Source organism: Mycteria americana, chromosome 1, assembly GCF_035582795.1.
Source record: "Mycteria americana isolate JAX WOST 10 ecotype Jacksonville Zoo and Gardens chromosome 1, USCA_MyAme_1.0, whole genome shotgun sequence".
Classification (NCBI taxonomy): domain Eukaryota; kingdom Metazoa; phylum Chordata; class Aves; order Ciconiiformes; family Ciconiidae; genus Mycteria; species Mycteria americana.
Window position 1 is genome coordinate 104,182,958 of NC_134365.1, and position 25,819 is coordinate 104,208,776.

Below are 25,819 nucleotides of genomic sequence, written 5' to 3' on the forward strand. Positions count from 1 at the left end.
CTATTAATGGTTTAATTTACATTGGCTGAAAGACATCAGAAAAATTGTTAGGTAGGTTTCACTAAAGTTTTGTTCTTGTGTACTGATAGCTTGAAGCATACAAAGTGGAACTGCCAGCAAAAGGTGAATTTTGGAAACCTCAGCAGCCTTACAGTGCATGGCTAATGTAAGTAGAAAGTTACACTGGGCATAAGTTAGTTACTAGAAGGACCTTTCAATGACAGATAAGAGAGAGGACTGTGTTCTATCAACAGCTCATGGGGGAAATAATGGAGCCTTTTACATCTAAAATACCAGTTCAGATCCCTCCCTTTATAGAAGATGGTTTTGCAGTCCTGTTCCTCCTGGCAGTGTCGTTGCTATTCACACAGTAGTAACTCCTGCTTCCCTGGCACTATCTGGGTCTTTTGGAACAAACGTTATGTGATTCCAGTGGGTTCTGCATTCATGAATGCATGCAGCAAACTCCTACGTGCTGAATAGAGAAACTGGCAAAATGTTACACATGGGAAAAGGGGGGTGGAGGAGAGAAGGTGGCAAATACCGCTCATCCTGGTCAGTCCTTGTTCCTTTACCACCTGGACCACTTCGGTCGCCAGCTGACCAGGACCTTGTGGCCACTTGATAATGAAATACAGGTTAATCAGCATGTGGAGGGGTTACCAGGAGAGCTATTTTGCCAGGGGTGAACCTAAGGTTATCCTAATTGTACAAATGTGTACAAATTAGTAAAATTTAACTTTCTCTATAAAGCAGTTTTCTTTCATTGGGCTGTGACTTTTGAAGAAAAAGAAGACATTCTCTTCTTTCTAATTCTGACTCAGTTCATCATGACGTCACTCAACATTCAGGACACTTTGCAAAATTTATCAAATTGTGAATACTTTAGTGTAAACACCAATAGTTGGGATATTCAAAGGCGTACATTTTTGTAGCTCTCTGAAAAACAGTTCAGTGGCATGAAATTCTGCTTACTTCTTTAATGAGAATTACAGAGCTTTGAAGAATGAAGTAGTTCTCCAGACTTAAAAGTTTGCATCACTTACATTAACACTTACAGGATGTTTTCTTCATACAGATGGGTGTAGCAGCAGATGCTAAAAATAGAGAGGCCACATCCTGCACCTCAGCTGGTCACAGAAACCATTATAAGCTCTTATTTCTGTTCCAAAAATCCACAAAGTACTCTCAGCATAACTGCTTGAATACCACTAGGATGAATACTCAAACAAGTATGTATTTACATAATGGCTGTGATGGTTTAACTTTTAGTAAATGCTGTGGGACATAAACCCTGTACATTTGACTGGCTGCAAACCCAGCTGCAAATAACAGGAATGGAAAATAGTTGTGAATACTTTTTTTAAAAGACTTCCATGCTGGTCTGTCTAGACAAATTGACTAAAAGTATTTATTACCATCCCCTTCTGGAAGATAACACAAGCTTCAGAAGAGGGTCATGTGAGTTTTAGTCAGCCCTCTAACGCCCTCTAAACAAGAAATAATATACTTAAATACTGTTTGTTATTTTTTACTGTTTATACAAGCAATAGATTTTTGAAGTATGATTGATCCTGATATCATCCCTGTCACTGCATTAAGAAGATAGAAGGTATAAGCTTGGCTGTAAGAGTATGCAGTTAAGTTTCATCATCGTAACATGCAATCTTCATTATTGTAATAAAACTTGCTACGTAGTACTCTCCGTGGGGAGAACACTTCGCCAATGGTTACAGTCACAGTTGCAAAGTAACTAACAATTCCCTCCCTCAAAGCAAGCTGCGCAGCTTTCAGGCACATGTATAGGATGTGCCTGGAAGGTAAATGCAGGCAGGAATCTCTTTTCCTCCACACTTCCATGTGTGGGCCTGTTTGCTGGACAGCCTACACGGGCTTGGGTGTGCTGTGCTGCGGGACTTTTGCTGCTGCAGATCCTGTAAGAAATTTAGAAGAGGGAACTGGTTTGGGTGTAGAAGCACACGGGTATTTTTTCTGTTGGAGGCTGAGGATTCACTGTTGGCTACAGGACAAATACCTCTACCTGTAAGGCAGATTTAAAAAAAATTGTGTGAAAACAATGGTGTTACGTTAATTCATGTGAAAAGTTTAGGACACACACATCTGGAGCCATTAGATAGGATCTTCCCAGGCAATCTGGAACATCTGTGCAGGATGCCTCCATAATGGCAGTGCAGTAACGAGGATGTCATAGTATTTTTTTATATATCTATATTACACATTTGCTCAGCTTGAGGTCTAGTGTGTTGTTGCTGTTGCCAAAGCCTGCGTGTCCTTTGGCTTTACGTTCCCAGCATTGTCATTCCTGGTACGGTTCTGCTTTCCATGACAGGATTTCCTGGAAGAGTATCAAAGCCGTCTTAGCTCTGATCATTTGTCTGGCAGTGAACTGGCCGCCAAAGTACCCACTCACTCCATCAGATTTCAATCGCCTGGCATGCAGTGTGTCACCAGCTTCTCCAGCTCTGTAATTGGGAGCTTGACAAATGCAGCTTTTTGAAAGAGTAAAAGACATCACCATGCGATGAGCAAACAATATTGGAGCAGGAAAATCAAATAAACCAGACAGCGGTTCAGGCTTCCAAATTTATTGCCATTTCCTAGTCTTGACCAAGCAGTGACCAAGCATTTACCTTGTGACATTTTTTGCCCCCACAAATTACCATTTTGAACTGACTTTGTAAATATAAACTCACTTTATTAAATGACAGACAAACCCAAGAAATTTAAGTGGAAAATGCTCCTTATCTGGGAAAGTTGCAAAAACAATCTTGATTCTTTTCTGAAGCTATGAACACTTTTTGTGTGTGTCCCTGAACATCCTTACTTCAACCACCGTAGCCTGAACCTAAGGATATTTCCATGTAGGATTCATCTGGGACCGTCAGGATTCCTGTATATGGCTCTGTTTTGGCACAGCTGCTTCCTTTTATTTCCTGTGTGTCTCGGTGTGGTGTCTTGAACTGTGCTGGGGATCAATGCTGCAAGCAGGCATGTGTAGCTTCTCCTCACTAACATTCAATCTCAAAAGCCAAAGGGAGAGGGAGGGGGGCAAAGCCCCAAGCTCACGTATGCAACATAAAGCAGAAGAACCAGATTCTGCTGAAGACATGGTTGGTTTGTTTTCTTGACAAAGTTTTCTAAAATCTCTGCCTCAAAGCCTACGTTTCTGAAATGAACAGTTATGCAGAAAGCGGGTGATTACAGCAGGTCCACACGAGGCACAGATGTGTGGGTGTCACATGAGGGAGGTGGCCGTAAGACACTGAGTGCATCGGGTCTGGGACATTGTTCCTGTGCTGCCTCAGGGACTAGTGATCAAGATTTCTCCAAAAGAGAGGCCCTTCCCAGTGGTCCTATGGAAAGTCAGGGACAGCTGACAGGGTGAGGGTTTTTCTTGAGGTGGTGATGATGCACAACGGTACAAAGCCCCATCAGCTTTGCTTCCCGCTTTCTGCTGGTCCCTACTCCACTGCTAAGCCATAATCTCTTTCCCCCTAGTTGCCATCCGAGGACAAAGGCTGCTGAGGTGCGTACGGGTTGCCTAGCAAAATCGAAATGCAGCAAGTGAAATAAGGATAGGAGCTATTTGAAGACGATTGGTGCTGATTGCCTACTAAAATGGGCCACAAGTGGAGAACAAACGGAAAGGCTGATTAAAGAGGAATGGCTAGAGTGTAGATAGAGACTGGATAATACTTCAGGTGGGAGCTGCTGGCTGTTTAGCTCTGTGACAAAGGGCACCCATAGTGAGCAGCAGTAGCACGTGCATTAGATTGCCCCAATGAAGCATTGCACGGTCCAACTGAAAAAGAAACCAGGCTCATGAGAGTTTTTCATTAACAGTTTTGCTGCCGACCAAGCCGGCAGAAGTCAGTTTCGGGAACTTTTAACCCTTTCCTCTACTGCTGTTGCATTATTTTTAAAGCACGATGCAACCCTCATACGCAAAATAATGTCTAGCTTATAATGATTTTTGTTCATATGTACAGACCCCAGTAAAAAAAGTTGAACACAATATACACACTGGGAAATATAATCCTGGAATATGTGTCAATCACATGATTGTTCTGTAAAATAATCCTGCCCACATTTCCCTTCAGAGATCTCTTCCTCTTTATGCGAGTTGTGTCCACATTGGAGACGCTGGCTGCACGTACCCGAGTCTCATTCTCTTCACAGCGGTCTGAGAAAGCAGTCAGGTCCATGTCCACATCCGTGTCATGAAAGCAGCCATCGAAAGCCATTGCTTGCACTGCATCAATACTATACGTTCCTGAAGCCTGGCAACAAAGAATAGTTATTCTGCATCTAGCAGGAGCCATTTTAGTAAATTACGAATAAATAAAACAGAAAATAAAGCAAGCTTTCTCTTCAGTGTTGTTCCCTCTGTGGAGAGCATATGGACAACAGGGCTGCCTCACAGTATTGCTATCTGTGGGGCCTGCCCGCTTGCACAGGACATGAGCGAGGAAGGGGATACATGCAATAAAACACACTTGTCTGGCTGATTATTGCCAGCTTCTGGCTGGCAATATGTGCCCCAGCTTCTGAAACAGAAAAATCAAACTCTGCCTCTCCTGTAGGTCTGCGTTGCTGGAGTTGTGGGAAATGACTTCAAACATTTCCATGAGTAGTGTTTTGATGGGATTATCAAATCACATGAGCAACATATGCACCCTTTTCTGTGTTTTTCCCCTTGTGATATTCCAACAAATGAGTTTACACAGGGGGATACTCTTGAAGTAAAGGTTTTAAGTGAGTGCTTCATAGAAAGCAAATGTTTAACTTGTGAACATTTCTGCTTCAGGCACACTTTTCTAAAAATGACCTTGTCATTCATCTTGGGACAAAAAGGCATCATTAAACCCATCTTCCTAATTGAAAATGATGAAGCAGGAAAAGGAGAAACAGACTCTGCTTCACACGACACAGGAGGGAATATTACATGAGAGCATTCTGGGGTATATTTCAGAGAGAGGAAAAATACCTTGATCAATAGGTATTTGAGAACGGAATGAAGGTTACCTTCCTCTGGGGAAAAAAAAAATCAGGAGATGTACTCCCTAACCTCTGCCACCAGAAAAGGAAGGGAGAGAAAGCACAGACCTTCTCAAGATCTGAGAGGATGATACATTTCCTCCCTTCAGCCAAGTACAGTGAGATACAGAGTGGAGTCACAGAGATGGTTCCTGTACTGTTATCACAGTGGTGTAGCAGGATTACTCTGTGGCTTCTGTGATGCTTTCTGAAGGCAACAAAACACAGAGGATTGTACCTTGCCCCTTTTTTTGAGTTGCTTTCTCTCTTCAATTGTGGTGAGATAGTTCACTGCTGCATATTCGATGACAGACAGGAAGACAAAAAGGAAGCTGATCCATAAATACACGTCCACAGCCTTTATGTAAGACACTTGAGGCATTGAGGCACTTACTCCTGTCATGATGGTTGACATTGTCAGCACCGTAGTTATACCTGCCAAAGAAAAAGGGGAGGTTATCATAATACTGGCCAGCTGGTTTTGTTTAGCTCATCACCATTGCTTGGACAGCACAGCTTTGTGAGGGCATATGATTGACACTGCCTTTAACTTCATTGCACAGGCTCTGAAAAGGGGAGTGAACCATGAAGGACTTATCACATACAATACTGAAACCAGTAAATCATCTGTCTGCTCAGCGTGTGCGGTTAGAGCTGCGGCACACCAGGTTCGAACAGTGGGGACACGACACTGGTGATTCAGCAGCATAAGGAATGCATCTCTATGACAGCTTCAGGCACTGCTATAGAGAAGTGAAAGCAGGTTTGTGGTCTTCCCTCACTTCCCAGAGCCAGGGTCTCCACTACACACTTTCTTCTCCCCGAGAATTACTAATGAATCACCAATTTCCTTCTCAACCCCTTCTCAAATTGTACTTCTTGAGAACATATATCAGCTTGTATGTCTCTGTCATAACTCCATGGCTCTCTAAAAACGCTCTCACATAAAAATGCTATATCCATTGAAACTACGAAATATTTTTTGTTTACTTCAGTGTGTCCAGAATTTCACCCTCCTCTTTTAAATCTCTCTCTTATGTGCAGCTATTCATCTCATTTTGTTTTGCTCTAGCTCAGGAAAAAAAAATCACCAACACCCAACCCAGGCCCTGCTTTTAAAGAAATGAATGTAACCCTGGAAGTGAAGACATCTCAATAGCACCTGTGAGACAGCACTGGCTGATAGCATGGCCTTTCAGCTGGGTCTCAGTATAGCCTTTCTCCAGTTTTATGCTAGTTCAAGTCCACTGGAACATACACGACTTTTCCCTCTCCCCCTCTGCAAGTTCCTTAGGTTGAAGGATGGAGTTTGAAATATACCATATAAGAGGAAATCAATTTATTTAAAATACATATACTCTAGGCTAGGGAGTTACGCTTTTTAAACTTTGTTGTTAACATTACCTATAAATTATTTATGCTTATGCTAATGAAATGTGCATTATCCATAGAACTCCTGATGCATAAACTTCTGCAGAAATCCATATATAAATTAAAGAACATGATCAGCAAAACCATCTTGACAACATTACAAATGACCTACTGAGAATTAAAACTTTATTTTTAAAGATGAAGTTAAATTTCTTGTAAATAAAAGGAATTGGTAGATGCATTAATAAAAGTAGGTAGGAGGTACCATAATTTGGTTTTAGACTAACAAATAGATTTATATCCTATGTATTAATAGCTTTAGACTGTGCCAATAGAAAGGGATCTGAGGTAGCTACAGTCCTATTTTTTCTAGATTGATATAGCTGTAGATAAAAATTGAGTGCTCCCTCAGGACATGCAAGTTTGTTTCTTAAACAAAGATCCTCAAATTTTCACGTGTCTAAGAAATATGGCAACATACAGTTGGGTTCTGGGACTAGCATCAGCGAGGGGAAAGAACAGGAGCTTCTTTACTAGTTCTTAAACCGACAGTTGCAGGACTCAGGTGCGTTATGGTTATATTAGATATCTTAACACAATTCCATCAGATCTTCACAGAGATGCTAATCTTGGAAAAAATGTACTCATTCCAAGGCCATCAGCATTAAATTCCCAACAAAGGCAGTCTTGAAGTGGTATCAACTGATTCATCACTGAGAAAAACAATAGTGTTATAAAAACCCCCACTGTAATTAGTCTTTTTCTCCTGAGCTGTGGTGTTCAGAACTAAAACTGTGAGAGCAGAAAGATGCCCAACTTACTCTCTGGCTTCCACAGGAGCCCGTGTGCCTTGCACAGTTAAGGCACCAAAGCAACATTTTCAAGGTGCCTAAGAAAGAAAGGCTTTGCTACATAGGACAACTCAGGAAACTGGTTCCAAGTTGGTAGGAAGATATCAAATGTTTCTGAAGAGAAAGCAGAGCTGCAAAGCTTTTAGATAGATTGTGCTACGCCTATTAAGTATCTCTCATGAACCATGGATTTGGGGAGGGATCTGACTTCCTGTTACTACCTGTCACTTTGCTGGGAACAGGGGAGGAAAAAATCAACTCAGTCTTTGGGGAAAAAAAAAAAAAAGGAATGAAGTAATAGGGAAATCTGCAGAATCATCCCTTTTTCCTTCTGTGGTGTGTGAGCTGTTTTCTAATATAGCAAAGCCTGTCTGAACAAACATCCCATTTCCAAATGTAGAGGTTGACGAAAGGAATTTGTGGTAGTGACAACAGTGGTAATAACAGTGTTTTTCAGGCAATTACCTGATATACTTACTCATGTCCTGTGTAAATAGGAAGCTAAGGTAACTTCAAGAACTGTCCCCTATCCATTCTATACTTCCCAAAAGAATACACATTAAAGGTTTACCTAGTGATACCCTGGCAGGAACGGCTCTTCTGTCAATCCAAAATGAAACCCAAGACAGCATCACCATCAGCATGGCTGGGAAATAGGATTGTAGCACAAAAAAGAAAATATGTCTCCGGAGTGCAAAGTTTATAAAAAGTCGATTGTACCAACCTATTGAAAAAAGAGAGAGGAACAGGTTGGGGGAGAAGACAGCTGTGTTATTTGTGAGCTCTGTTCACTGGCCCCCTCCTTCTAGTAGGAATGGTGTATCCACATCAGTAATAATAAATGCCTGAGAAATATTGCCACCACCTTGGGTTTATATAGCGCTTTACAAACTGTCCATCATACCACATTAAAATACTGCTGCCTTGGGAGTGAAGCATCACGACTGCATAAATAAAATACTATATTATAACTGAGGTTAGGAAATTGCAAAGAAGTAAGTAGACTTCAGGTGAAACTGCCGGGAGAATAGAGACGGAATATAATTGTCCAGTGCAGCTAGGACAGTGAAGCCAACACCCTGCCTCCCCCCAAAAGTAGCCTGCCTCCTCTCACCCTACAAATACCCAGCAACAAGCAGCACTTCTTTTCCTAGGGTCAGAGCGGTTTGCCTGCCCAGCCTTGACTTTAGAGGAGAGGGTGCCATCTAGTGAATCTGGGTCATGCTCTGTCTGTGCAGCAAAGCGGGCGTGCTCTGCCTCCTGCCATGGGAGGGAAACCAGCTTAGAGTGAGGTGAAAAGAAGACAGAAGTGGCCGGCTGCGCAGGAGCTGCCCGTCCGGTACAAATAGAGACATCGACGAGCCTGTGTTGCAGCGGTCGTGCCGTCACAAAGAGCGACTTTCTCAAAAAGAGTATCTCAACAATAAGCCCGTCTAATATTAAACACGCTCTATGTGTTTTCAGTTGTGGAGAAGGTTTTTGGTTTTAAAAATGATTGTCTCAAAAATGGATTGAAATTGTTGCTCCTTTGGAGGCCAGGGAACTCCAAAAGCCTAAATGCTATGCAAGTGTAGTTCACTGAGATTCACAGGAAAGGGTATGCAGAACCTAAAATGCATCAGGCTGCTTTGTGAGCAGCATTTTTGTCCACTTTTTTGCCCAAGACTCTTCAGGGGGAGATGGCTCCCATTAGAGTTGTGCTGATTGTTCCCCACTATTACTTACTTCGGGAGGCGGGGTCTGTGTGTAATCAGTTTCTTCCAAAAAGCAGCAAAATAAAAGAACAAGAGAAAGTGGAACCTCCTGACTGAAACAAAATCTCAAGGCCAGAGAAAAGTGTACGTCTACAAAGGGCAGTGTTCTAATTAACAGATAATGCTACACGCGTTATTCAGGTACTTCCCAGTGGTCCCTGCAACTTAAAAAAAGTCTTTCCGTTCACCTTTACCCTGCTGAGTAAGCTCATCATCAAGACATCTGCATGTAAGTGTTAAGCAGTTACACTTTGCAAAGTCAAAGGTGCTGTGAAGGTGCTGCAAAGGCCTGGGTACAGGGGTGGTATGAGGTTGCACTGTTGTGCACAAGGCTGTATTTGCTTGCATAAATTTTTTTTAATGAGAATAGCAAGGCAGAAATAAGCCAGCTGAGTTCCCAGAACCCAGTTTCAACACACAACGATAGCAGTTTGGTGGAAAACATCCCAATCTCCTTCTTGCAGCAAGGACAAATTTGACGTAGCTCTCAACAAGGCACAGTTATGACAGTGAGGTATCACTTGCCCTCTTCTCACATGACAGTGGCTCTTGAAAGCTGGAGCTCTGTTCTTAGCTCATACACGAGCAAGAGATAAGGATGAAGAACCTGATCAAGCTGTGAATTCCTCACTGCTTAGGTTGCATCATAATTTAAACTGGAATTTCTGCATTCAATATCAGCCACCACAAACTTGAATGGCTCTTTTTTAAATGCAAAAAGAACCTATCCTATAAATAAAATACAGTAAATGTATCGATTTGCAGCTTTCCTGTATGTCTTAAAGGCTTTTTTCCAAAGTGTTATGCATTTCATCATATTATATGGAATAATTTCTATTTTATTAATCTACCTTGATATAAAGGGCAATATCCATACTGAAATGAATTGACTCAGACTGGAAAGTACGGTAGCAAGCATGCTGTTTTATCTAGTTAAAAACATATGGCTAGACTACTTACATAGAGAAGTATTTAAACATGTATAATTGCATGCACAAATACAAAGAAAATGAAACCCACCTTGCATGAAATCAAGACTGTAATAAACTCCTAAATCCTTATGCAGTTTTCCAGAAAGTATAGTTCGAGATGTATAGGGAGAACTAAAAACCTGTCTGGGGCAGATATCTGTATTTAAACAATGTAGCACTGACATAAAGGGATTTTTTTCTGCAACTTTATATATAAAAATGGAACATTAAGCAAACCATGAATTAGACCTCAATAGGTTATAAATGGTCTCATGAGGAAATCTTATAGTTAGTAGACTTTCAATGACATTTTACAGCTCCAAAAATTAGGAGATTTTAGACAACAAAACACACTGGGGTTCCTCTTGTTTGCTTTCTAGTACTTGACCCTTTAGGGTTGGCATTTTCAGGCTTTTCTATATAACCAGGACCCAAAGATTCCTGTAAACCCAATATTCCAGTGGCTTTCAGAGAAGCACCACAATTTTACAAGAGCTCACAACAGCATATTTTGGTTGTTGTGCATTTTTTTCAGGTTCTTTTTGTCAGATGTTAAGTTACAAGTATTATTATGGCCTCTTCTTCTAGTATCAAGAAAGTGTTATGTTGGTAATGTACAGAGAACTGAGGACCTAGCCCAACAGACCAGTGTGATTGACAGACTTCATTCTGAGATCTCTCAGCAGTAACAGTCGTTTATTAGCAACGAGTTTAAATGTGAAAGACATTCTGCGTGATTGTGTCCTGTGCTTCTCTCTTTTAATAAAAGACAGGGGCTTACTATACCAGTACTGCTGTAAAAAGCCAGTCCACTGGAAGCACTGAATTCTTCGATGAAAAACTGGGAGAGGGAGATGTGCTCATCTGTGCTCAGGGACTTGTTTCCATGTTTCCAGTATAACATCAGATCATCTTCATTGTATGCATCTATGAGAAAGTAAAAACACTAAATCACCGCTTCTGCTGGAATAATGCTTCTGTTTTCTTGTCTTAGGGATAGGAGACCACTCAAACAATTTGGGAAAACCCCAAAGAAACATTTTTTTCACATCAATTTGCCAGTTAGTTGACATGGAAAAATTTGCAAAGACCATATGCCATCTTGTCCTAAGTGGAGCCCAGTCCTGTGCCCTGCCAGCAGCTTACCTGACAGATGGGGGACATGGGCATGCTCAGGGTCACAAGGCACATAGGATCAGAGCTCTGGAGCTGCCGCACTGAGCAGACTGCCTGAACACTGGGGATCTGTTCTCTTTTCCAAGACTAAACAACAAACCAGCATCCCAGTTTTACTCATAATCCAAATAAGAATAAATTTTGAGATGTGAAAAGGCTCTGCAGAACAGAATTACCTTTTGTTGTCCAGCTCTACAGCTTGCTACAGACAACTGAGTCAGAGATGAGAAAGCAGACATTTCACAGTGACACAAGCACTCATTTTCATTTTTCCATGAGGTCAAATACTGACATTTTATTTTACGTTTAACTTGCACTTTTTTCTCAGAAAAAACCCATGATTTTTGACAGAGGAAACATCTTCAGATTTAGGCCTTGGAGTATGAACCCAGTCAAAACAAAGCAGGCTGCATCATGGTTTTTCCATCTTCCCAAAGCTCACTGAGTTCTGGAAAGATCCCAAACTGGCCACAGTTTAATACCTACAGGCTGAAGGGTTCAGGTCACACATCAAAATAAGTGAAAAAGGTAATACGAACAAGACGGAGTGCTGGTAAGAATACACAAGTGAAGAAGAGGTATGAATTAAACTTACAGCTTTCCAGTTCTAAAGAACAGTTCTGAGTGTCCAGAGGAAACCTACTGAAATCCATGAAACACATAGCAGAAACTGTTATTCTGCAGAAAGGAACAGAAAAACAGAAATTAAATGAAAAATTTCATACTTTCTTAGGGTTGTGCAGACATCTTCGTGAGATCCCCAACCAATCAGCTGTTTAGAATCCTAATGATTGAGTTTTTCTACTTTTTTTAGATGCTTCTAAAATTGCTTCAAGATAGTGAGATAAAACTAAATCAGTGAGAGAATCATATTTTTTAAACATAAATAGTCTTTCTTATTAAGTACATTACATTCAATTTTTAAACCCTTTACTGGCCTGATCCTTCATTAGCCTTTCAGACATTTTGCTTTGAAGGGTTACATTTATGAAGATTAACAAGGAGACTTCACATTTCTTGACTGGATTTCTCATAGACTGAAGTAGATAATATTACAGATTAGAGCAAATAGTATTGCAACCGCTATTTTCCCAGCTAGAATGATTATAACATTTAATTGCATAAAAAGATAAGCTGCAGTTTCTGGAAGTCTACTCTCCTCTTCAACACCATGGAAATGCCTTATACTCTAAAAAGCTTAAGGAAATCTAGGCAAAGACATTATTTTGCATTACATCTGGTTTTTCACAGATGTTTAGAAGGTATATGTGCTTTGACATTTTAACTAATAAACAAAAAAAAAAAGGCTAGAGGCAGCAATTTAAATATGGTAAATATTGCCAAATTTCCCTTTCTTGTCACAGCTTGCGTGTCGTTTGATGTTTTAGTTTGATTTTTCAGTTTTTCCCAAACTGAATCCTGCAGGGATTTAAGTGATAAGGGATATACTGGGTATATAAGTGATCTTTGAAAACTTGTGATCGGTAATCACACTGTAGCTGAAATTTTACAAGTGTGAGATTTTACTGGCTTGAAATGAGATTGTAAGAGTGGTACATCTTTAAAATCATGCATAAGACTTCCAACTATGGATGTTGTTTCTGTCTTTTAGCTATTGACTAAAGGATCAGGGGAACAACATGAAAACGTTGATTGAAAAAAAAAAGAGAGACTCTTTTAGCAACAAATCTGGATTTTTGTTCCACTTTGCTTCAATAAAATCCTGGATGCTAGGCACTGAAGAAAAACTGTGGAATATGCAGATTTCTTGCACATAAGTATTTGGAATATAATCTACCCTCTGCACGTAAAACTGGCAATACAAAAAGAGTGTTTTAATGAGCATCTGATTCTTTAGGAACATACACATTAACACCACTCCGGCTAGAAACACATTGTTTCACCTTAATCATTTTAAAACCTTGGCTCACCAGCCTTTAGGTCACCCCTTTGCCTGCCTCTCAGTTTGATAAGAACTGATAGTGAAGGAAAGGAAGAGGACAGGGTACCTGCCCTTCCTGCTTATGTCCAGGAAGAAATCCATAGGCTTGGCAGGAACTCTGGGGCTTTGCTATTCACTGGCACAAGAAGGTGAGGCCGGCTGCAAGCTCACCTGTCAGAGCAAGGAGGAGTCACCCAGTACACACCATCTGGTAATGCAGGGTTAGGGAAAGGTAACTGTGGGAGCAGAGAGGACAAGGGCAAGGAAGAAAAGTAGAGCACCAGTTTGCAAACGTGATGCAGGACACAGGGCAAAGGCTCCCATCACAGAGGGCATTCCGAGCAATGAGCAAACATAGCAAACTGATTCACACTGTGTCTGTCCCTCAGCTCTACTTCCTCCTCTTCCTTCCCTCCCATCTCACCTTTTCCTTTCTCTCCATTTCTGTCCTTCCCATCACTCGTTCCCTTTGGTTTGTAACTATTTGTGCACAATTTCTTGCGGTTAATCTTGATGACACTTTACTTCTCCAGCAAGCTGACAGAATGTGTTTGCCCATCTTACATCTCTTCGCCACTCTTCCTTCCCCCAGCTGAATGTATGTCATACCCCTCACATGGAGAGCCACTGCTGTAAGCCTTAGTGTAGTAGTGTAGTTCCTCTGACCTCCCCCCCCCTCTCATGAAGCATGGAAATGAATATAGCAATAAAATGCATACTTCACCTCATTGTTTCTTACTGGTCGGTGTGATTCTTGAACATACACTATTTTAAAGTGGTGTACAGTTGTTGTTGTGAGGGTTTCTGCATGTCTTCATGAGAGGGTAGATAAATTCATTACTTGTTGGAACAATTATTACATAGCCAAAATCTCAAGTGCTTGCATAAATCTCCAAACTATCCTGATTAGATGAAATATCACCTCTGTGCACAGGCCTAGTTAGTAACAAACTGGAGAACTGTGATTTCTGCCATGCACAGGCCTCAGGGCCTTTACCCTAGGGGGAAAATTCCTCCATTAAAACTATTTCTGCCACATGATCCAAATCTGCTTCATATAGAAAAGCAATAACATGTCGATAGAAGGGAGACACATTTAATGACCTTGCTGTTCCAGTCCTGGAATTACTCTTTCACTTCCCAGTTCCTTGTAGTCACACAACACGCCTGTCTAACATTGCTGGTGTCAGCACCAATAACCTGCTCTCCGTGCCTGTCTGGAGCCCCAGTTAATATCAATGGCATGTTTACAGGTATCCCAGGGTGAAAATAGCTGAGACAGACAGTTTTAAAAGGCTCAGGGGCAAAAACCCCACATTTGTTCTTTGCTGATAATTTTGGGCTTTACTGTACTCCACAGTAAAACTACTGCAATATTGCTAAAACCACTGGCAATGAATCAACACTCGATAAACTTCAGCGCTATTTACAACAGATGAAAAAACTGCCATTATCCTGTGACAGGAAACAATATGTGAATGATAGAAAAATATATTATCTGTATGTTATCAATCCTAAATTTATTTTCCCACTGGTACACTGGTCACCAGTTCCCATTATCGGATGCCAGGGGATTAATGCCAGTCCAGTATCAGCATCTTAACTGCAAGTATTTCCAGGAGTTTCTCACTGTACAGACTATTGGTCCACAATTGCAGTCATGTATTTTCTTGTAAAAGGGTACTGTTCTTACCGTAGACTGAAGAGTACATTGCCATCAGGGTATACTCGGAGCATGACGTTTTCCACAGTTGTATCATGGATGAAAGATCTTTTGGAGTGTACAAAAAATACATCAGGTACCCAGATCTTTTTTATCAGTCTTCCATCAAAAGTCATACTTTTGTTTTTGTTACTACGAAATGAAAGTCTCTCATCCTTCCAGTAATGTCTGAGATATAAAGTCATTGTGAAGTCCTTTGTTCAATTAAAAATAAAAGAAGATAATGCTTGTTTTATTCACATATAATAGAAAACAGTACAAAGTAATCAGCTCATGCAAAGGATCAATTTCTTCTCTGGACATCATCTGGAGGATCCTCAATGAGAGGAATCGAATGCCACTCAATGAGTTTAAATATAGATTAGAACTACCTCTGACATACTGGCTGTTTGCCTTGTCACTGGTGTCTGACTCTGAGGTTCATACTTCATTTATACTTAGATAAAACTTTTACAGATTTCAGTGGTCTGCTGGACTGGGCAATCAGTGAAGGGATAAAGAAACTTTAAAACCAACCAAAGGCGAATGGAAAGGAGTTTCCTTTGGAAATCTTCACAAGCTTTTCCCAGAATGGACTGTGGTTCCTTTACAAAGGGATTAATTTGAGTTCTTCATGAGCATTAGGTCAATTTGTAAAATCCATTAATCTGTACATTTTGTACAAATATTGCACAGGGATTTTAGATTAGTACGTTTATGAATGAAATGCATCATAAAGAATCAATATGATGAATTTCATAAGAGTAAACAGTTAAATTTTACAAGAATAACAATTTTTTAATATGGAAGATTGTTACAGATATTTCATGATCCTATTTAGAGAAATAACATGACTGCAAATATACATGTCCCAGTCTGAGGACATGTCCCAGTCTGAGCTTCTGCACAGCCTGACTGCTCTGTGCTCACCTGTATAACTTTTGCATTATTAGGCAGACATCATTTATCTCAGTAGAACAATTACTTCTGATAAGAATACTGGGAAGATACTTAGGTCTTCCCCTATAATACGATCTTATGCCCCTGTAGTATGATTTTATGGTTCGGGTAGGTTTGCAAAGGAATGCAAGGGTTCATACTGACATCACATTGCAAAACACTTAGGACTAGAGCTACACTCACTGTGAAAAGATATTGTAAATGAGATCTCTTTGCAAAATTAACGTGCCCTGCTATTCTAGGATGGAGCAACTTGGCACGAATGTCTGGGTGGCATTGTTAGTGACAGTTTCGGCTGAGGAACGAACAGCCTGCATTCCAGTGCTACGGGTCCTTGATTGTAGGGAGGGCGTCTCCTTCCTAGGACCATTCCTGGAACTGATTTTTCTATTTCCATTTGTTATGACCACAGCTCCACCCATGCCAGAAATGATGGGAATATTCAGATCTGCATAAGCAAAGGAAGCAAAGGACATGAAGCCTCATCATCTAATGTGCAGAGCACTCGGAGCTCATGTGGAAGCCCATGGGGCTTACTGAATGGTTGGCATTTTCACATCAGAGCACTATCCACTCTGATCTGTTCCTCTTGCCCAGGGAGAAATTCAACATGTGCTCTTATATAACACTTACTAGTTTAAATGAGAATGACTTACATGCTTTAAGGCAAGGTTGTGCTCCTTAAGGGTTTGCTTTCTTTAACTGTATTATTCTATATCATCCAGCTGGATGTTTCTGAGACTCTGAATTTTGGCTGAAGTTCTTTATTCCAGTTCTACTAACCAACTTACCATGTCAACTTCAGATATGCTGTCAATGCTTTCTACCTGCACATCAATGCCCACAGGTATTGGCGACCCTTCAATGTAACAGAATGAAAGAGTGATGAGGAGTGTAAATACATATTTTTAAAGGGAAGACTGTGTATTAGCAACATACAGAGAGCACCCCATCCCAGCATTTACTATGGTCTGTCCACCTTAGTACAGTGAGTGAGAAAGTCCATGGCACCAAAGTAAAACCCGATACTAAACAGTTGTAAAAGTAAGTACAAAATCTTCAGTGATCTTTTTTCAGCCAGACTAGTTGTTACTGGCATTGCAGTTTGGACAGCAGTGACAGCTTCCTTGTGGTGCCAAAGCTAACATACTGCTTGGAGTGCTATTTAGAACTGTCATAGGGAAAAGCTGAGTAAATATATCAAATACATCAAAGACTGCAAAGCTTACTTACCAGTTCCAATGCTTATTCCCACACTTATAAACAAAATATCTATTACGCCTCCCAATTATCTTTAGTTGCTTAACTATTTAAAGTTTGGCATAGATAATTGTGAAAAAGGATTACTTGCTCACTACCTCATAAGGGAAAAGCTGTACACATACTAAGCATGTTCTGTGATGGAGTATTGTGTATTACTGAGTACATAATTTATTATCAAGTACAATACATACCAAACTGCACTAGGTCACTTTATTTTATATACTACCCCACTATTTCATGCCACTGGAAAAGGCTGTGAGTTTATAACAAAGGGGATCTGAATGAACAAATTATAAAACCGTATTTGCATTTTTATAATAAAGTGACCAAAAATCAATTAAAAATATAAAATCATTTCCAGTCTCTTCAGTGTACAAGATCTAGAATGAAGGATCTAGTTCTATATGGGTTATGTACTTGTGTAATTTTCAGCAAGCACGTCATTCCACTAAAGCGATTGACTAATCACTTCCTTACGGAGGAGGGAAAGGAGAGAGATGTGTGCATAGATGTGTGTACACGCCCCCCGCAAAGAATATTCTGCATTTGGCATGAAAATTGATAGTAATTATTGTACATGGGATTCCAATTACATTTGTTAAAAATAGGCAGTTAAAATATTTTTAAAGTACACATTTAAAATAACCTGGTACAAAACATGAGTACAAGGAAGTCTGAACAGCAGGAGATAGCAACAGCTTTTTTAACTTGTCTTTCTCGTTGTCTTGTCTTTTCCTTTTATCAGTGTCAAGCCAAAATAGTCCAGAAATATCACTCTCCTGATAACCAGCCACAATACTGTGTCTCTTTTTGGAATTATCCTTAAAATAGCAGCCCTCGAGGATTACACAGCTGCCTCCAGTTCTTACCAGTAGAGATCTTGAACTATTTTTGTGGTATTTTAAAATCTGGTTCTGTAATCTCTTGATTTGACTTGTATTTTTTAATGGAGGGTTTGACCCTGCACAGAATTGATGAAGATGCATTGTGCGTGGGAAAGCAAGGTAAAATGTGTTCAGAGTTAGCAGGGCACACATGAGCATGTTTCAGCACCAACAAGAGCTGTGCTGTCTGGCTCGGAAATCACGTCTCCCTCTGAGAGGAATGCATCGCTCAGTCTGTTGGCCAAAGCTCAAAACAAAATTCAGGACTCCAGACAGCAAAGTTCAGTTAATTAGTTTATTAGCAAAACACTAGACAGCACTTGGGAAAACGCTGCCTCTTTTGGAGAACAGAGACAGCAGGAGACATCTGCCCTAGAGGTTGACGCACAAGAGTATCGACGTATGTATCCAGCCAGGCTTCTTCACACAAACCAATAAAAATTTTTATGCCTCTCCTAAATCAGTTTTCACCACTTCTTGTCTTTGTTTTGACCACACCATACAAATAGTTTACTTATGCTAAATACCAACTTGTACCAAGTACTGGTACCAAAATGCCTGGTTGTAATCTGAGTGGAGTCATCTTCTCGGTCTCTTTCAGATTCCCCTGAAAGCTAAACTATCTTGTAAACTAAAGACAAGTTTAGCCTAAGTAGAAGTCATTGTGGGATTTATACATGATGTGAACATTGTTCACAAGTGGCATTCACACATCATTTAAATGCAAACACCACAGAAAGATGAGATGTTGTGTCAAGCTCCTCATTGGCATGATGTAACAGGACAAGCCTGCATTGCAGAGCTGACAGCTGAGCTAGCTGTACACAAGGCAGGGTGGCACAGGGAGCAGGCTAGCTCTGGAAGCACAGCGCTCCAGCCTAGGAGCATGATCAGTACAAAAGCTGACTAATACGCGAACAGCATTGAACATAGAAATCTGGTCTCAAGCCCTTGGCCCCCTTGCAGTGTAACAGGCACATTCTAGATTGGGGTGAGGTGGCTTGTGACTTGGAAATGCCTGTTGGGTACCAGGGTTGCTTAGAGTGACTGCAAATAGGCAGGTGAACTGTGTAATATCTGACCTGACCCACCATGAAGCTTCAACTTCTTGATACTGTAGCTGTGTTCAAACTCTTACCCTGGGACTATGGCAGAGGCACATGGTGGGATATACTGGAAGTGCTCGTATCTGGGCGTACATTTGATCTTAACTGCTATTACTAAAACTTTGGGGGATGATTTGCTTGACTAGCATGTTAAAAACAGTGGGTTTAGTCCTATTTATGTAGAATTACGTGGGTGGAAGGGGAGGAGAGGGGAGCAGCTTTCTACATAAAACAACGGCTTTACCAGTTTCTGAGTCAAGGACAAATTTAAGGCAAATAAAATTAAATGTCTACCATGAACATTCTTCAAACAGGCAAGGAACTAGCCACAAATCATATCACAGAATAGGATGACTGGCTTTCTAAGCCATATACCTTGTGTAGTGAGGAAAAGGTTTTTCTTAGTGACAGCTGCTCAAAGTGTGATGATGGCAGTCCTAATACTTTCTTGGGATTTGCAAAAATTACAGACAATTTCCTACCCCAACAAGCACTACGCCAGTGTGGGCACAATTTCATTCAATTATTCACCTCTTCTGGGGAGATATAAAGGAACCGATCACAGAACTAGAAATTAGTGGCAGCTTATGATTACATTGGTTACATGCACACAAACTGAAGTGCCAGATATACATAAATACACACAGAGGCACTTGATTCTTTGAAAGGACAGCTTGCACTCACTTGGGAACTGATACAAAATGAAGTCAGTGGGGACGCTGAACAGCATAAAAGAGATCAAAAGCTATGGCCAGGAGAAATATCGTGGATGGTTCCAAAGTGAATTAAATAAAAAGGGAACTGTTACAATTATTTGTTCCTGATTAGATAGAAATGCTAGAACCGTGAAACAGACTCTTTAAAAGAGATTCCTGTTCTCTGTCTGGTGAAAGGCCAAAGACCATACTCATGCTGCTTAATGAGAAAATACTGTTCAGTCTAGCATTCACCACAGGCAATTATTAAACTACATCCCCCGACCCCAGCCCTGACCTATTATTGACAGACCATAGCAGCTGCAAATATTTTCTTGCTATTCTGACTCTACTTTGGCAACAAATGTAAGTAGATGATAAAGACACTAAACACTGCACATATATGCAACCCTGGCCACTTCAGTGTGCTGTTCACTTTTCTGATCTGAAGCATTTTAATATTTTTGTCACTAATAGCACCACCCCCATAAGATACATATTGGCTTTACTCTGGAGTAGGCCTTCTGAACTTTGTAGTTTTCAGAGAACATTTTTTTCTGTGATTACAAACCAACTCCACTAGAAACAGTAATAATTAACTATTGGGAACAGGTTGCTGAGAACTGTAATTTCTTTATCACTTGGATTTGTTTTACCACGATTGGATGTTTTTAAAAAATAGCATTTCAATAAGCATTGGAAAGGATCCTAAACCAGCCAGAATAGCAATTTGTCTACCCCTATGTCTGCACCACAGCTTTCTCCCTAGTATATTGAGAATTTCGATCTCTGGCTGACCATCAGGCAACAACATCAAATTCACTTTGAAAAAAAGTAACCACAGCAAAGCCATGGTTTTTATTTCCCAGTATGACAAAACTGGGGATGGCAGAGAGGATTTTGTTATTAAATTGAGCAGCTTCAATTGCTTCTGGAGCACTGCTACAAATCATTATTTTAGAGGGATTAGTGATTTTCACAATGGAGGCTCCACAGATTTTCAAGATAATTACTCCTCAGCAGAAAAAATAGAATTGTTTTCAGATGGGTTTATCTTCACACAAGCCATTTCCAGTCTTTTATTTTAAAGGTTTAAACATAGCAAAAGAATTCCTTGATGAGCATGGAATTTTTTTAATAGATAGTATGGCAGGCAAATTCTATAATACCCTTTTTAGAAGGGATATTATGTAAAAAGGATATCCTTTTAGTATTTTAGGATCAATTTCTACAGTAATAATGACTGGTTTAGTGAATTCTACAGTATTTTGTATTCAGACCTTTGGACATGCAGCGGATTGCACCTGAAATTCTGTAAGATGTTGAATTTAGAAATGTTGAATTTAGAAAAACCAGCCACTGTATCCCAGTTGGCTTTGTAACAGTGTATGCTGGAAAAAAGCTACGTCTATAGAAAGCTCCCAGTAGGAGACAGAAACCAGGGAAGGATTAAGGTCTATAGAATTACTTTCTTCTAAAAAGGCTTGTGGGCCTGTAGAGGAAGAAAACCAGGTAGAGATGTAAACAAGCCCCAGGGAAGTGAAGCTACGTGGTTGTATTTATTTTCCTCTGGCAATGAGTGAAACAGGAGAATTACTGGCAATGGTATTTTCTTCTTGTTACTGTTTTGTTTCTTTCTTATTTATGTGAGAAATGAAGGTGGACGGGTATTAGCAGTAGCCAACTCTTGGAATGGAAGAATTAGCAATGTAAGAGAAAAAAAAAACAGAAGGAGCCTATCAGAGGCTTGCAAACTACCAAAATATTTCCCTCCTGTTCTGGACCCCAGCTATTCCTTCCAGTAACACATGAGAAAAAGCCATTCCACTTTCATCAGAGTGAGTCTTCTCCACCACAGTGAGAAGATATTTCTGACCTTTCAGGGAGGGCTGTGGTGCAGAACAGAAAACAACTTGGTGGCAAAGAGCTATTAGAATTGCAGCATTTTTTGAACATTCATTGGGCCCTATTTTCTTTCCTTTGTTCCCCCTTTTACCTTCAGATGAATTTAAATGTTACTAATTTATCTTGAGGAGGGAGGAAGCATAAGGGGGAGTGAGCTAATGGGACCTCTGATCATCTGAAAGTTTGGAATTAAGATTATGCTTAATTGGAGATTGGGATGCAAACTGTCTAGAAAGACTGCTACCTCTTGACCAACTAAACGCTACTAAAATCTTTTCCATCAGTTCTAGTACTTGCTAATGTTATTATCCTCTCTATTGGTTGACAAAGCAGAGATAACCAATGTTAAAACTTCTTTAACTAACGCACTGTTAGCATAGGAAATGACAGGTCCTTAAGACACAATGTAAAAGAAAAATAAAGTTGTCATACTTCTATATATATACATATACACAGTGAGAATTTGCATGTACACAGTGACAATGATCATGTGGTTCCATAATCTTTAGATTGCAAAATACTTCAGAGAGTGCATGGAAGGGTTTTACTGTCAGGAAAACCAAGGTGCAGAGGAATAAAAGAATGACCTCCTCTATATGCTAGTCTAAGTTTTTTTTTAATGGCAATGTTAATTTTTAGTAAGTGGAGACAGAACTCAGGAAACCAAGAGCTCACACCAATGATTTCTGCCAGTATTTTGAAATAAGATAGTTCAGAAAATAATAGGGTATAGATAAATAGATGTATAGTAGAAAAGAAAGTAACTTTAAAGGATTTCTAAGGATTCACTCTAACACCTCTCTCAACATACACAGTTTTGGCTGCTAAGGCAGCCTGCATCATGGCCCTCAGATCTGAGCTGCTAGAAGTCTCTATTCATTGTCTGATATTGGCTTCTGCTCATCCTTTCTCACTGAGTTTAAAATACGGGGATGACCATTCCAAGAAGTGCTGGCAACATAATTTAATTTACTACTTTTTCTCCAGTCCAAACTTAAGCTATCTTCTCACAGATGATCAGTTCAGTGGGCTACTGAAAAATCAGTTGAAGTACTTTAGGCCATAGTAGTACAAAGATATATAAGTCATGAAAAGATCTGACTCTGAGTCTACTGACAGTCTTTTGTTTCCTTTAGTAGGACCTATGCAGACAGACAGCCTTACCAGAACTGGCAAGCATTATTATACCATTCCAGGACCCCTAATATACCTATCTGCTGGCTAATAAACAGTGCTTCTGGAAGCAGCAAGGACTAAACATAATTCCTACAATGTTCACTGATGCAGTTGGTAAAGCTCTTTGAGTAAAGGAAACATCTATGCTCCTAGTCCAATGTCTAGTGGAATTACTCAAATCACTATGCTGGTCCACATCTGTTTGCATTAGCGGGGTCCATCTATTGGAGAGTTCCAAACAAAAGAGGACCATGACATTACATAGAAGGCAACACACACACACAAAAAAACCCAACCCAACCCAACCCGAACAAACAAAAACACTCCAGGAAAGGGAAAAAAACCCAACCCCCTGCCCCCGCAAAACAACAACCCAAGAGCCTGGCTTAGAGAATAAGTGCAAAGTAACAATGTAAGTTTAGTTTTTTAAAGAATGTTTGGGTGTACTGAATTATTGGTTTGCTTCATTCAACTTCACTATATAATGAACTGCAGACAAAGTAGCATTTCTATAGCAAAAATGTAGAAACAGCTTGCTAGCAGCTTGGTGGTTTTACTTCATCTTGACACAGTATGCTTCTCAGACTTTGATCTCTAATCTGTTAATAAATGTACAATGTCAGGACTAAATTTTAAAATCAACAGTCAGAGAGTCAAATTCTGACTGTGCAGCTCGAATGGCATTGCAATCTATAGAAGAATGCCAAAATACACTCACATAAATGACAGCACAGTTGTGTTCATTTGGTCAAAAAAAGGATCTCTTGCCTCCACAGAGCAATGATATACTTTCACGAGAAAGCAACCAGTCATGTGAGCGAAGTCACAATTATTTCCAGTAACACTGCAGCCAGTAGCATCAGTATCCAACAGTTCTACATTCATTTCCCCGAGTTTTTTTCCTGTTCATCTTTGCTCAGTTTACAAATCAAATTCAGCATGTGCTGTCTCTGTTTTTCCTTTGTTACTTTATTATAAACACTAAAAACTCTGGATGCTGTAGTCTGCCTCATTTACTTTGCATGTGTGGGGCTAAATGAAATCAAACAAGCCAGATTTAGATTTAGGAGTTCCCTGAACTGAGGGATCTTCAGCAGGTTCAAAACAGCATGAATTTTCCAGCTGCTTTTTCTCCCAAACTGGTGCAAAGGATGATTGACCTTCTCAGGGAAAGGGGCACAGTGGAGCTAGATTAACAAAATCTGTCATTCCAACTCACTTACAAACCCAGAAAATCACAATGGGGTATAGGAGAGAGGAAAAAATTGTCCCTCTTCTAAAGGTAAAGAATAATTTTAAAATACTTGGTTTTCACCCAGCTGATTTGACCTGGTTTTTTTTTCTCCCATCAGTATTGTGAATTGATGCATTGTGCTGAGCTGAATAAATCATGCACTGTGGCATGTGACAGATACAAGCCCTTCATGAATCACAGTACTGAAATGCTTCATTAGATTTGATGAAAACAAACCCAAAATTTCACCTGCTTTAAATACATAAAGCCACAGTGTTGTAAGTCTTTATGCAGTTCAGGGCATTGTTATGACTGCCATGGCAATGACTGTAGCAATGGTATCTCTAATTTCATCTTCTCCTCTAGTTAAGTTTCCTTCTTGCTGCACACTTAATCATCAGCGTTCTTCAGAGAAACCCATACCTTGTCTCTGCTGTCATACAATAATTCTGGGTATGTTATTCAGATTCATGTTTCAGTTGGTGACTTTTGTCCTCTGATAACGTCACACTTGTGTCCTAACTCTCTGCTGCTGCCTGATTAACCTGCCTCTTGTGAAAAACAAACCATCTTTACTACTGTAACATCACTGAAATCAATGGTAATATAGGAATAATGGAGTATAAATTTAGGATCCACATTCATTTTGCTGAGACTTTTCACTGTGTGCTGTAAAAATATGAATGGATCTATGTTTTAGTGTTAGAGAGATTCACGCATAAGTATTGCAAATATTAAGAGAGTTCTGAAAATCTGCAAGTGTGTGAACTATTGGATGTGACTGAGAAAAGTGCCTCCCATGCCACTATGGCACGTGGATGATAGAAGAGAAGCAAAGCTGATGCACTTTTCTGCTGAAAGCTATTTCTGAAAGACAGGAGTACAGCTGAAATCATACCCATGGCAATGTGATTATTGAGAGGCCTGTGCAATGAAGTCAGTGGAAAAACTACAGCTGGCTTCAATAGGAATGGAATGGGCTCTGTGACTAGTCACCTGAAAATAAAAGGACAAGGGGAAAAAGCCTAGTACAGATTTGCTGCATGTAAAAAAATCCTCACTGCCTGTGGAAAATTACAACTGCCAGATCACAGGGTATATTCTGAAAGCTGCTTTTATCTACATCATAAGTATTGCTTTCTGGGATGATCCAGTGATAAAGTACATTCCAAACTGTTATTTGCTTTCATTGAAATGCTACTTCCTTTCTGAGATGACACTCTCAAAAATTTAAATTTCTTGTGTGGCAAAGCAGGTGGTAACAAGATGTCCAGACTAACAGACTAGACAGGTATTAGGCAAGCAGTATCCTAACTTTTGTTGTCAAGAAACAGATGTATCTCAACTATTGTCCAAAATCAGGCAAGATTTTTGATCTCTGGCAAAACAGCGTAACAAGAAACCCTTTCACATTCTCCCAGTGCATCCAGAGAGGTTTTTCTTACCCCAGGTCTCCCTCCTGGCATGCTTGCCAGGCCCCAGATCCCAGCAGCTGGTGTCAACAAGAATAGCTCCACAGACTTCAACTAGCCTCTGAGATTTATGTTTGTTTACACAGCTGACTATTGGTCCTCATATATTTTATTTTGGCTTCATAATCCAGAGCAGTTCAGTCTATTTTCATGAATCGTGAACACGGAACTGGTGATGCAAAGGCTCAGACAAGGCTTATTAGTGGGGCAGCTTTCTCATTTTACCTTCATGAAGGAGAGTCAAAATTGAATCCAAACTGTGAACATCCCATTGAATCCCATTGAATACTCCCTTTATC

The 25,819-nt window shown here is 40.1% G+C and overlaps 1 protein-coding gene across 1 annotated transcript in view; it reads right to left on the reverse strand.

Moving 5' to 3' along the window:
* Window positions 1–3,998: 3,998 nt before the first annotated feature.
* Window positions 3,999–25,819, reverse strand: part of GABRR3 (gamma-aminobutyric acid type A receptor subunit rho3) — a 30,415-nt gene continuing 8,594 nt past the window's right edge. Inside the window, exons 3-9 of the mRNA XM_075491827.1 lie at window positions 16,577–16,644; window positions 14,817–15,040; window positions 11,777–11,859; window positions 10,792–10,932; window positions 7,852–8,004; window positions 5,297–5,493; window positions 3,999–4,301 (exon numbers count right to left, since the gene is read on the reverse strand). Coding sequence (XP_075347942.1) covers window positions 3,999–4,301; window positions 5,297–5,493; window positions 7,852–8,004; window positions 10,792–10,932; window positions 11,777–11,859; window positions 14,817–15,040; window positions 16,577–16,644 — 1,169 coding nt within the window. The remainder of the gene's footprint in view (window positions 4,302–5,296; window positions 5,494–7,851; window positions 8,005–10,791; window positions 10,933–11,776; window positions 11,860–14,816; window positions 15,041–16,576; window positions 16,645–25,819) is intronic.